This window comes from Dromaius novaehollandiae, chromosome 10, assembly GCF_036370855.1.
Source record: "Dromaius novaehollandiae isolate bDroNov1 chromosome 10, bDroNov1.hap1, whole genome shotgun sequence".
NCBI classification, from domain to species: Eukaryota; Metazoa; Chordata; class Aves; order Casuariiformes; family Dromaiidae; genus Dromaius; species Dromaius novaehollandiae.
The window spans coordinates 24,996,356-25,008,597 of NC_088107.1; the positions used below are offsets into that span (position 1 = coordinate 24,996,356).

A 12,242-nucleotide genomic window follows, 5' to 3' on the forward strand; every position below is an offset into this window, starting at 1 on the left:
CCACCAGAGCAAGTTCAAAGAGGTGAGAAGGGGCCTTCTGCCACTTAGGGAAACATCAAGGCACCGCGAGAACCCCTTGAACACAACATCAGGACATCTCACTAATGAAGAGCCCACGTTAGCTAGATAACAGAAGTGAATGATCTGACCCTGAGCTCGCTGGCATTAAACGGGATTGTTAGGAGCAAACAAAGAGCTAGGTGGCTGGGAAGCAGGATGTGGAAGGCAAGGCGCTGCGTTTTCGCAAGAACAACTTACAATTGGCCTGCCAACCCAGTCATAGGCATAGTCAAAGGTGTAGCCTTTCTTTTCAAACAGCTCTGTGAAGATGGTTCGCAAGTAATCATAGTCTGGTCTCTCAAAGAAGTCTAATCGCCGAACATAGCGGAGGTACGTGGCCATCTCCTCTGTTGGAAAAGGGGAAAAAAGAAGCAGCATCAGTTCAGTGTAAGGCACAAATGACACACTCTGGAAAAATTTAGCTTCACACTGGAAACATTTAGCTTTTCAAACAACTCCAAATAGGCCTTCCCACAGCAACAGGCAAGACTGGCTATCTAGTGCTTGAAGTTGGACCAGGGGCCAGGTCCCCCAGTGATGTGAATTGTCCAGGCTCCACTAACTTCAGCTGAGCCATGCAGATTTACGTAAGCTGAGGATATCCAACAAGTCTTTACCCTTCTAAGTGACCTACCTGACAGTCTTTTATTGCTACATGAATCTCACTGAGCTCTCTAGAGCCCTTCTGCACTGCCCAAAGTCTAAGAATAGTCTGCTTTTATTCTGAATCTTCTGAGTTGCTATAAAACAAGGCCTGTGCTGTATCATCGAGCACCACACAGAGAACTGTCTGGGCTGCCAGTGTTGCCTATGGCTTTTCTTTAAAATGCACTGGTTTTAATAATGGCCCACAACGCTGATAATTCAAACGCTTCTCAAACAAAGCGGGAAGTTCCACGTCTGCTCCACCTCGAACCTGAGTTCCAAGGCCAGTTGTATAAACACAAACACTGAAACACACTGTACAATAAATGCCAACCCACTGAACCTGCCAACAGGATGCTGATGCATGTGCCTGCTCTCACAGACACTTCAAACAGCCACAGCGATTTCATCTGAATTCTGTGGACAAACACAAGCCTACAGCTCTATAGCCAGCTGGAGAAGGAAAGCAGGAGAGGTTCTTGGTGTGCGTGGCCGTGGCACCCCAGAGCTCCTGCGGCAGCTGGGGCCCGGCTGCATGGAGCACTGCGAGAGAACACCTCCTGCCAGGAAGCAAACGCACTGTTCGCTTATGTTATGCAAACTAAAGCTCTGCCTGAAAGCTGAGCTAAAGCAATGCAACAAAATCCAAATTCAGAGTGATCTCTCAGCCTGCCCAGTGGCACTACTTCACTTGTATACTCAAAGCAAGGCTTTGAAGGTGAGGCTCAAACATGAACACGTAACAGTGTTCGTTGTTAAGCTGATGAGCTGAGAACAAGTCCATTTCCTGCCCCTTTCCAGCTCTCCCTTGGCTCATATCTTTGCCAAGGCGGGACTTACGTTATGTTTGAGCTCAGTAGGAGGTGCGAGTCTGTGTACTGCAGTAAAAATGACACATCAGCATGGGTTTTGCCTTTAACTGACAAAAGTAAGGACAGCATTGCTTAGTGATACTGGACTTTTCCAATGGCTCACAGTTTGCATGTCACACTGAGGAAGGAAAAAAAAGAGAGAAAAGAAAAAGGAAAAGAGGAAAGGTAATTCCCCCTTCACGCTGTTATCTCTCAAAGGTGGAAGACCAACAGGTTTCAGCCAGCAAGGAAAAGAAACAACTTCTTCATCTCCCTTCAGCCCAGGCCCGCACAGATGACAGAGCTCTGAGGAAGGAGGACTGGGGAAAGGAAGAAACGCAAAAGAGAGCAAAAGATGAGAACAGCCATTCAACAACAGGATAGCTGTCCTGTTCTGCTTCAAACTAGGTGGATTTTGGATGCAAATACATCTGGGGAATTAGCGCGCCTTGAGTGAACAACATCCACTTCCAGGCCTGCTGCTCCTCGCGCTGGGAAAGAGCCAACAGACAGAATGGTTCCTACAAAAGCGGGGCTGTTATGGGACAACAGACCTGTTGTTGCTCCGACCTTACTTGTGTTGACTTACTTCTGTGATTACGGGAACCTGGGTGCTCTCCCTGAGGTCAGGATGCCCACTTCCTAGACAGAACACCAAGACCCACTCTGTGAAGGCCACGTGGTGCCTGAGGAGGGCTTTAACTTCATGCTCTGCTCTCCTAGCTCCAGGGTGGACTTTTGTTTAACTGCAGAAAAGGTGTCAGGTTCAGCTATAAGCACATCTTTAATAACGTACTCCTTAAAATCATTCTCGGAAGGTGGAATTCAGTGACAGACACATCCTCGCATCTTCTAAGCTGGCCACCTAAAATTTTAACATCTGTGAAATGTTCCAGTTGAAAAAGAATGAACTCAATAGATCCAGCACGGTCACTTGAGAGGGGAAAAAACAGCAAGGCACTCTTTTGGAAGGAAGTCAAGAAGAAAAGTGGGAACATGAGGCACTTGAGCAATGTTCATCCTCCTCAGTGAGAAGAGTTATGCTTATCATAAGCTACGGTCACAGGCTCTCGGGCCCTGCTAATACATAGCGGCAGCTCCAGATGTTTGCCAGCTACAGGAACAACGTAACAGATATGTATCATCCAAATATGTTCTGCCAGATGAGCTCAGAACAGTCATATTTAGCAGGGTATATTCAGTCTCCAACAGTTACGCTGGACTGCAATGATCCCATCAGGACTTACCTGGAAAGTTCTCACAGAGAACTTCAACCGGAGTGTTTCTCTTTGTGTCCCCGATCTTCTGATACCTCTCTTTTAAGGTGTCAGCCTGCAGGGAACAAAAACAGAACACAATCGTGGAGAAGGAGTTCAACCATGAGATAAATGCCATGCTGTATGGGAAGAAAAAAAAGGTATTTAATACTGATTCTGGGTGGTATCAAATGATGTTACTTGTAACTATACTGCATCTTAGACTATATTACTAGGAATACTGTGTTACCCTGTTGCAATTCTCACTATACATTTTACATGCTATCAGCAAAGAATATCCAGCAACACACTCAAAACATCTTCAATATTTGAAAGGAAGTATACATGTTAGTGTTTTACACGGCTATCTTTCCAGCACAGGCGTGAAGGGTGTAGAGGAAGCTTTCATGGGGCAAGAAAATGAAGCTGCATTTATTATGATTGCACATCAGTATTCTGACACTACTACAGAAGAGTTCCTAGGATTAGAGTCATCAGCCAACCACTGCACCTTTGTAAGCAACTGTAAAATTAGATAAACTGTGACTGCAATTTGGGCATGTTGAGTTTTTGCTCTACTGCATATAATAGAATGCAGCCACCACACAGTCAAGTAACCAGTCTACATCAGAGTCACACTTCTCCTGAATCCTCTGCTACTGTAAAATGAACCTGCCCTTTCACTCCCAAAGTGTCTACCACCTAGACAACACTGAATAAACAGCTGGCCATCAAGAAAAATGAAGCAATTTTCAGTTACACATTTCCAACTTAAATCCCTTCTGAAGAAGAGAACTCTGCTCCAAACGGTATCTCAAGAACAGGGTTTTATTGCCTCTGTTTCAGATTATTCCAGTTAGACCTGCAAGCAGCATAGGCATTATAAGATGTTTCCTCAAGACTTTAGTGCTGACAGGATAGACCAAGGGTGGAAGCAGAAGAAGCCTGGAAGAGTGAAAATACCATAATCTAGATCAAGCTGAATAGTTCGTGTTTGTTCTGGAGGTAAGAAATGCAGGACTTCAAGGGACAGCCAACTAATTCTTACTAAGTTCACCACCGATCTGAGGAAATTTTGTAGAGGCTTGCTAAAACCTGGAATTTTTTTTACAATACTTTACAGTATTAATTTAAAACAGAGGAATTCAACTAAACCAGAAAGAGAATATGTAACAGAACAACACTCGCTCAGGCAGTTACTTTAGGATGTGAACTTAAAGTAGGAGAGATTCTAATTTCTTTCAAAATCGTTTTCATGCTTGAAAAAAGCCCTTCTGTGCTTTTATGAATTGTCACCAACATTTTTGGTATATATCTGATCAGGCTTAAGTGGGGCTAACTCTGGATAGCCGTGACAAAGCAGATTAACAAGTTAGGTCATGCAAACTGCTGTCACTGGCCACAGCAGCACTCTGCTGAAGAGCCTGCCAGCCCCAAAGCTTGTCTACTTTTTCCAAGAGTCCCAACAGGTCTAACAGGAGCTACTGTCTTCATTCAGAAACCACCTCCTAACCTGAGCATATTCAATGGCTTTGCTTGCCGCAATTCCAGAGGTGAACACAGTAGCTAATCATCAGGAAAGTGATGGAGAAGCGCAGATGCAACTTCTAGCAGGCTCAGAGCCAGCACACGACTTACTACTAGTTAATTCAGTTGACGGATGTTAGCTTCAGTTGCTGTAACTCAGTTGCTCACAGTCCTCCCCATTGTGCGGGACATTTCATAAACTTCTAACCCAGAATTAAGCACTGAATGTCCAGTGTGTCTGGAGGGAAGCCAAGCTTACTACTTCCACCAGATAAACATTTTTTCAAGCTAAAGTCCATCTGCACATCTAAAACCACCAAGCTGCTCCCATTATAAACACGCTCACAGATGCAGCTGGGGAATTGTGTGCCATAACTGGAATTGCATAAACAACCGTTGCCTTCCAGTCACGCTCCAGCACAGGGCAGGTTCACCTCGCAGCTAAGCTGCCCCAACAGCTCAACGGCACTCGCGTTGCAGTCCCTGCCCTAGTCGTCCATCTGCCTCTGCTGTATCCTGGAGCTGGGTCTTCTTTCCAGTTACACCGATGTAGCTAAGCCAACAGTAACTTGAAGTGACAGGTAACATACTTCTACCTAAAATCTTTTCCGTAGGCAAAGCTAACTCTTGTTGTTAGGCTTAAGGACACAAAGGAGAGAACATCTTCTGTTTGGATTTTGTAAACTTTCCCTCATCAGATTCACATTTGGGCAGAGACCAAGAATGAAAAGTTTCAAAGGGCAAAATCTAAAACTCACACCTACCTTCAATCCTTGCCAGGGCAGGCTGCCTCGGAGGAAATACATAAACATATGGCCAAGGGCCTCCAAATCGTCTCGACGACTTTGCTCTAAAACATAAGAGGTCACAAATTATTGCTGCCGCAGCGGAAACGGGTCCAATCAGTAGCCAGACTTATTTCCAAGATAAAGTTATTACAGGAAAGTTATTTTGCTGGCTGTAGCTCAGACCTTGTGCAAAAATACCTAAAACTGGCTACTACAAACATAAAATGCATAAATAAAAGATCAGCTAGCGGACATGTGGCAATATAGGAACTATAAGTAGATTCAAGAGGTACTGCCCAGCATTAGGTAGACGTTGCAAGAGACGGAAGTATTAATAGCATAGGAGTAGAGCAGTTCCCCAGTTGTTCTCAGGACTGCCAGTACCAATGGTACAACGGTGATGTTGTGCTGGATTATATTATTTCCTCTGAAACACACAGGAACAGGCAGGAGCCACACTTGCAGCCAGCTGCTGGGAACTACCACGTTGCATCATGCCAACCCTTTTCCAGTTGCTTCTGTAGCTCATCACAGCGGAACAGATTAAAAATAGATCCTTTTAGCACTGCTTTTCCTTGTAAAACACTTGCTGCTGTTGCCAGGCAGATGTTATGATTATGAATGCGGAAAAAAAAAGGGGGCCTACTCTCAAGCCAACAGAAAAGTATCCTTAAAATAATCCACCAAAATGTAGCCCACACTATCAAAAAAGCTGAGGGACCACGCAAGAGGGGGCAACGAATCTGGGGCACAGCACGGGTTTGCCGCTGTGCCCGGGTGCACCGTACATTTCCGTTTTCACTCAAAGCTGCCCTGGCACACGGTGAAACCGCTGCTTGCTGAATGACCATTACACAAGCAGTCTTAACAATTCCTTAACAGCACAGGGACCCCAGAAGCAGTATTTTACTATCTCTGGCTTCCTCTCACATTTCAGAAAAACATTTACAGAGAACATCAGAACGCTGCAGCTCCAACCCGTTTCCCAGGAAGGAACAGACTTGGGCTAAACGAGCTTGGAGACCGATTTGGCACTATTTCTCCCGTCCAAATCTCCACCTGCAGGCAGATAACGTATTTAGAACCCACAATACAGAGCGAATCTAGTCGCGCAGCCCACATGCCAAAACAAACTGGGTGAGAGCTGTCCCTGATGCTGCATAATTTGCAAGAGGAGAAAAAGGCAGTGTTTTTGCACAGCATGACTCTCCTTCAAAATTAGCAACAAATGCAACTCTCAAAACAGTCTGGAGGTAGAGAACACTCAACAGAAGGGAATTAAGATGACAGCTCCTGCATGTTGCAGTGATACAGCTGTAAAAAAGAGGATGAACTTGGTAATTTAGTGCAATGATGTAGATGAACTTCTCAGGAAGAGAGTTGAGAGCACTTGTCCTTCAGAAAAATTATAATCAAACTCCTTTACTTTGTTCAGTCCTGAAATGGAGAGGGCAGATGAATCTGCTAGCAGAAAGCCAGCGACAGCGATAGAGGAACAACAGTCTTTGCTGGGCACCTGCCTTTTTATAGCGAAGGGGCCAACTACACCTGGACTGGCCTCACTAGCAAAGCACCAGCACTATGGGAGAACTCAGGGCAGAACTCAACTTTCCCTACTCAAATGCACCTTGGTCCTGTGCCCTCGCTACACCAGGGACCACACTTCTCCACGCTGGACACGGCACCCACCCAAAACAAGCTCTCTTCCTGAGCAAGTCACCAGAGCTACAAAGCCTGCAGGGAAAGGGCCGTAAAGAACGCACACAGTAGAGTTCGATGAAGGTGATCATCTTCATCTTCCCACCTGCTGAAATGAGGACTGTCATCCCCGTTGAAGGAAACATGCCCACACAGTCATGTCTGTGGTTCTCCAGCGGGGAACGTACAGGTTACTCACCAGCGGGGGTGGCAGTGCGGTGCCCGCTGGGTGTTCCCACCCCGCCGAGCACATCGCCAGCACCTTCCAAGCCTTTTTAAAGACCTGTTCCCACTGCAGCTTTTCCTTTCCTCCACCCCTTCATGACTCTTCATAAGGTTTTCCAGAAATATACATTGGGTCCCTCCCTTCTTACTCCCCAAAGAAGGCTCTCGCCTTCTAAGAGACCTGAAAGCCAGCGGCACCCTTGGTCTTATCGCTGGGAGGCTACACAAAGAATATTCCCTATCTTACTACTCTTACGACTTTAAGTGAATATAAACATTTAATAAGGTTTTTTGCCTTTTAGCCACAGAAATGTAATTTTCTAGCATGAAAGAGGGTTGCAAGGCAGTGAGGGGAGGAGATGGAGGACAGGGTTAAAATTAGTTAAATCATTAAAGAAAACCGTTTATCACTTTCTCCTATCAATTATCAGGTCAGGGAACATTCAGCTGTAACACTCGAAACTGGAACGTACCGGTGCACAGAGCTGTGCTAGAAAAATCTATTTGGTCACCATTTAGTATAGCAATTATTGCTCGCCTGCTTGCCTTTTATCACAGGGTTGCTGTTAGTTGTTTAGTTCCTAATAAAAATAAATCCGCACAACCGTGGATGGCGTCACCACACTGAACACTTTACAAGGAGCTTGAAGGGCACTAGACTGCTATAAGCCAACCTACAGTCCGAGCTCTGCAGCACAAAGCACAGCAAGCTCGCATCAATCAAACAGACCTTTGCCGAGATGAGTGTTGATGGACATGTATCTTGCTGTTCCAGTTAAGCTCTTGTGTTCCCTGTAAGGTATGTGTTTTTTGGTTTCAGGATCAATGTACTCCTTCGCCAGTCCAAAGTCTATGATGTGAATGACGTGCTCTTTCTTATTGCCTTGCCGGCCAATAAGGAAGTTCTCTGGCTTGACATCTCGGTAGATGAGGTTCTTTGAATGCACATATTCCATTCGAGATATCTGCAAAATTACGAGGGAAACGTTATTCACAAACTGACCGCCTATTTCACGCCCCTGGCTAACGATGCAGCAAGGTTTCGCTAGTCCATCACAAAGTCTCCTGGAACTGCTCAGCGCTGACTAACTCTTCAGATATTCTATAAGAAATGCAGTAACAGATGGAGCAAACCGAGGCAGAAGTTGCAATCTGAGCTGGGTCACATGCCCCGATACAGAGCTGGAAGAGGAATTTGTCATCCCCCCTTTCTCCATCTACCACACTGTGCTCCCTCGCTTTATCTGAAAGAAATATGGAAAGGCTGTTTTTGAAATGTTACCAACAGAGCACAGTTCTTGGAAGGATTCCACGGAGAATTGCAGCAGCCTTTTTGTATTGATTTTAAACATACTAAACCGGTTACCAAGAGCTCTTCCCTTGCCCACAGCCTTCCCTTGTTGCTCTGTGTCTTACCACCTTCCTCCCTCAACCCATATGTTGTCTTAGACATGCCAGATTCTTCATGGAGGGGGATTTTGGGCAGGCGGAAGCCTGCGGTCCTCAATACTGATGAAAAGTAATAATTAAGATCATCAGTTGTCAACTAGAAATAGTAGGAATATTTTTCAGACTTTGACCAACTTTATTCTGAAGCTACAACTGGGAAGGGAAGTAAAAGGGCAGGAACCACACCTCTGAGGTGATGAATGGCCATTTCCCCCCTAACAACGCACCTTATTCAGATGCTCAATGTTTATATTATTTTTGAAAACAAACATGCTGCCAGTGAAGTTAGAGTAAGTCCGCAAGAAGTTCTCACTCATGTTATTACTTTTTTAGATGATTCCAACTGAAAGTAATTAACAATTTCATTTACTTCATTACCTTTTTATTTGCTTTTTATGTTTTAATTTAAAATATGTCGATTCCCATTTATGGCTGTCTAGGTCCATGGCTGCCCTACATGCTGTAGGAAACCTTTTTTTGGCAAGAAGCTTCTTTAGAAAGGCTATTAAATCTACCCATCTGCATTCAGGCTTTTAACATTATAAAAACTATAGAAAAGCCCTCACAGACTCCAGATTTTATATCAATGAGTTTCTATCCATACAGGTTACTGCTGCACCATTGTAGAGGACGATGGAGCAGAGATTTTCTGAGGAAGAGCATGTTGGAAGGAAAGCAAGTTGCCCTCCACACAAATGAGGGTTTCACGCCCTTGCAGCTCTGCACTGCTTCCCGCAGCGGCATAAACCTAACTCCAGCCTCCGGTATTTCATACGTGCTGTCTCTACTCCAAGTGTGGGTGCTCAGAACCATGTGAGACCTCAAGCTCCCTCCTACAAAATGGCAAATGGACGTCAGGGTCTGAGGTTATCAGCACAGGCTGGTCGTCTCCCCAGGGAGCTCCCCGCGGGGGCATCGCTGGTTCCCGAGCAGTTTAGCGCAGGCAGTACAGGCTGTACGGCTCCACACCTCCTGGAGCTGGGCAGCGGGGACCATACGTGCTTCTGGACCACTAGCGGGTGACACCATATTAAAGTAGCTGATCCCCAAGCGGAGCAGCTGCCGAGATTACATCAATCCAGCATCAGTCCTTCAACCTGTACAGCTTACTTCGACCATGAGCTCTGTTCGGCTGAGAGACCCCGACTGCTGTTTGGTTTCTCACTCTGAATCCAGACACATACTCAGCTGTCAAATCCAGGTCTCTCTTTCTTTACAGCTCTTGGAGCCGTGCCTGGTTAAAAGCTCCGCGCGCCCAGGTCTAGCAGCCGGAGTGCCATTTCAGCATACCTAAGTATGTTTGCCCAGACAAAACAAACGAGGCTCTTTAATTCTGGAGACAGTGAAATCAGAGCCTCATCCCTGCAACAATATTTGGGATTACTCCGTCCTGCTCCCACAGGTTTAGTAGACATCTTATTTTTAAGGAAAACCTCAGATTTGCCCTAGACAAACATCACGAGGGAAAAATAAGGCTAGTGATCAGGCTTGTATATACTATTCATCCCTGCTGCATTTCCACCACTTGGAAAAAGCTAAAGGGCAGGAGGGGACAGCTCTCCTTAAAAACAAGAAGTGCTAAGCAGGGAGGGCAGGAGACAGGAAAAAATGGACCTCAGCTGCCTCAGGGCTGGCAAATAAGACTGCTCTAAGGCTCTTCTTCAAAGACGTTAACAGCACGTGCTGCAATTCCCCTCCCCTCTCATTTTAAGTAGTGATTTATTTTAACGCATTGAGAAAATGGGTTTCACGGCTAACAGCCATGATTTCTAATCAATTATAGGCTGAAGCAGAACAGAACAGATGCTGTGCACTTTGGCCGTTTGTCACGCATTGAATCACCTACGTGACACATCAGCACATTGGAAGACAACAGGTATGTCGGGAGGCAATGCGAGTTAAGATGCAACCCTTCACACTGGAACAAAGGATTTCCTAGCCTCTCCATACGTAACAAGCTTCCAAACAAAGCCTGACTGGCTTATTTGACAATTACACAGACGTGTAATTGCCAACAGCAATTACACATCTGTGAAAAAAGCATAGTTTTTTCTTACAAACTCATGGCAAGTCCCATTGGCCAAGGCAACACAGAGTCTGGAGAGCTAAGACGTCAGATGAAGCACCACGCTCCAGCGGCATTTGGAGATATTTACCTGCCTTGTTTGCTGCCGGTTCTTTCATATTCCTTTTTCTTTACTTCCACGTGGCTGGATACTACCCGATCTGCTGCCTGAACACTGCGCGCAGCTGGCAACAGCTGACAGCGGCTCTCCAAGTCAGAGAGATGTTCCCCTGAAGTAGCCTCCCTGCTTTACTCAGCCTGACAGGACGCTTGCCCTGCTTATGTCTCCCAGCGCTGCCAGTGAAGGGGACCTGGCGACGACGGGTGCTGCATCTCCCTTCCAGCCCTGCTGCCTGAAAAGAAACAACCGGCTCCAGGAAAGCAGTGCGGCACGACCCTCAGCCTGGCTCGCACCCATCACGCAGCTGGAGGAGGAGAGGTCAGGGCGGAAGGTAAGACAGGTCTGCGTTCCCACTGCAGAGACGCCCTGCGTGCAAAGGCACGGGTGCCAAGAGACGGGTGCTCGAACCAGGGGCTCTTCTGTCTGCACATTAATTCCTCTGCATACGCTATGAGGAGCTTGCGCTAGCTGTTGGAACGATTCCTATGCTGGAAAACAGTGACTGTGAAGCAGTGTTAACACCCGCTCTGTCATTTGAACAATAATAAGAACAGATTAAGGCATTTTATCATAGGGCACAGGAACCCTAACAGTGCATGGGAGATTCTACTTGAGAATTAAAGCACGATTTCCACGGCCATGGCTGTCTGAGTTACTCAGGGGTTCATCTTCAGAGCCACAGATCTCAATTTTGGATGTCAGGAGAACGCCCGGGGAGGCGAGGGGGAGAGCACGTCCTGGCACACAGCAGGAACACTGTTGCTCATCCTTTTCAGCCTTCCCTCCTAAGGAAAACAGGGCCGGATTTGGAAAGGAACAGTCTACTGCCTGCAGAAAAGGCAAAGGAGAGTCTAGCGCTGGTTGAGAAATCGCAGGGCATTTATGACATTTAATGAGATGCTAAGGAAACCCATGCTTTTTTTCCACCCCCTCCTGTCAAGGAAACAACTGCAATAAACCAAGCCTTTTCTCCAAAAGGGCAACTCTTAAGGATCTGAACTTGCTGGCAATCCTGTCTCCAGGCACCTCTGATAAACCTGAACCCTTCTCCCACAAGTCACCTGCCTGAATGCAGATCAGATGAGCAGGGATTAAAAATTCTCCCCATTTAAAGGTTGTTTTTGTGGCTCTTGCACAAAATGGTCACAGGTCTGACTCCCAACTCAGACTTTTCACCGCAACTTGGTCTAGATTGCAGCCAGAGACCAAGTATTTGCACAGCGCCTGACACAAGAGGCCTTGAACTCGACTGGCTTCGACAACAAGCACTTGCAGCGAGGGTGGAAATGACAGTGTTCATGATAAACTTGAGCTGTCAGCAGAGCATCACACACGTTGGACCTGGCCCAGAGTGAAAATGGGGAAGATGGAATAAAAAGCGTTTTCCTCAACCCAATCACTGAGTCAGCTCCGTAAAGCTGTAATATTTGTAGCGATTTATTGGCTTTGGGGACTGGCATTAGCGAACACATTTTTGATTTCCAAGCTTTTTCTTAGTTTAGGGACATTAGACACCCGATCTGTTCCAGCTGCACACGGAGGATGGAGGAAGCAATT

General features: G+C 46.1%; 1 protein-coding gene across 2 annotated transcripts in view; it reads right to left on the bottom strand.

Annotated features, from left to right (window-relative positions):
• CSNK1G1 (casein kinase 1 gamma 1) overlaps positions 1-12,242 on the bottom strand; it is a 121,177-nt gene that overhangs the window by 21,177 nt on the left and 87,758 nt on the right. For both annotated transcript variants that reach the window (XM_064517674.1, XM_064517675.1), the window contains exons 7-10: positions 7,781-8,015; positions 5,104-5,189; positions 2,804-2,888; positions 259-407 (exon numbers count right to left, since the gene is read on the bottom strand). In XM_064517674.1, the coding sequence (XP_064373744.1) occupies positions 259-407; positions 2,804-2,888; positions 5,104-5,189; positions 7,781-8,015 (555 nt within the window). The remainder of the gene's footprint in view (positions 1-258; positions 408-2,803; positions 2,889-5,103; positions 5,190-7,780; positions 8,016-12,242) is intronic.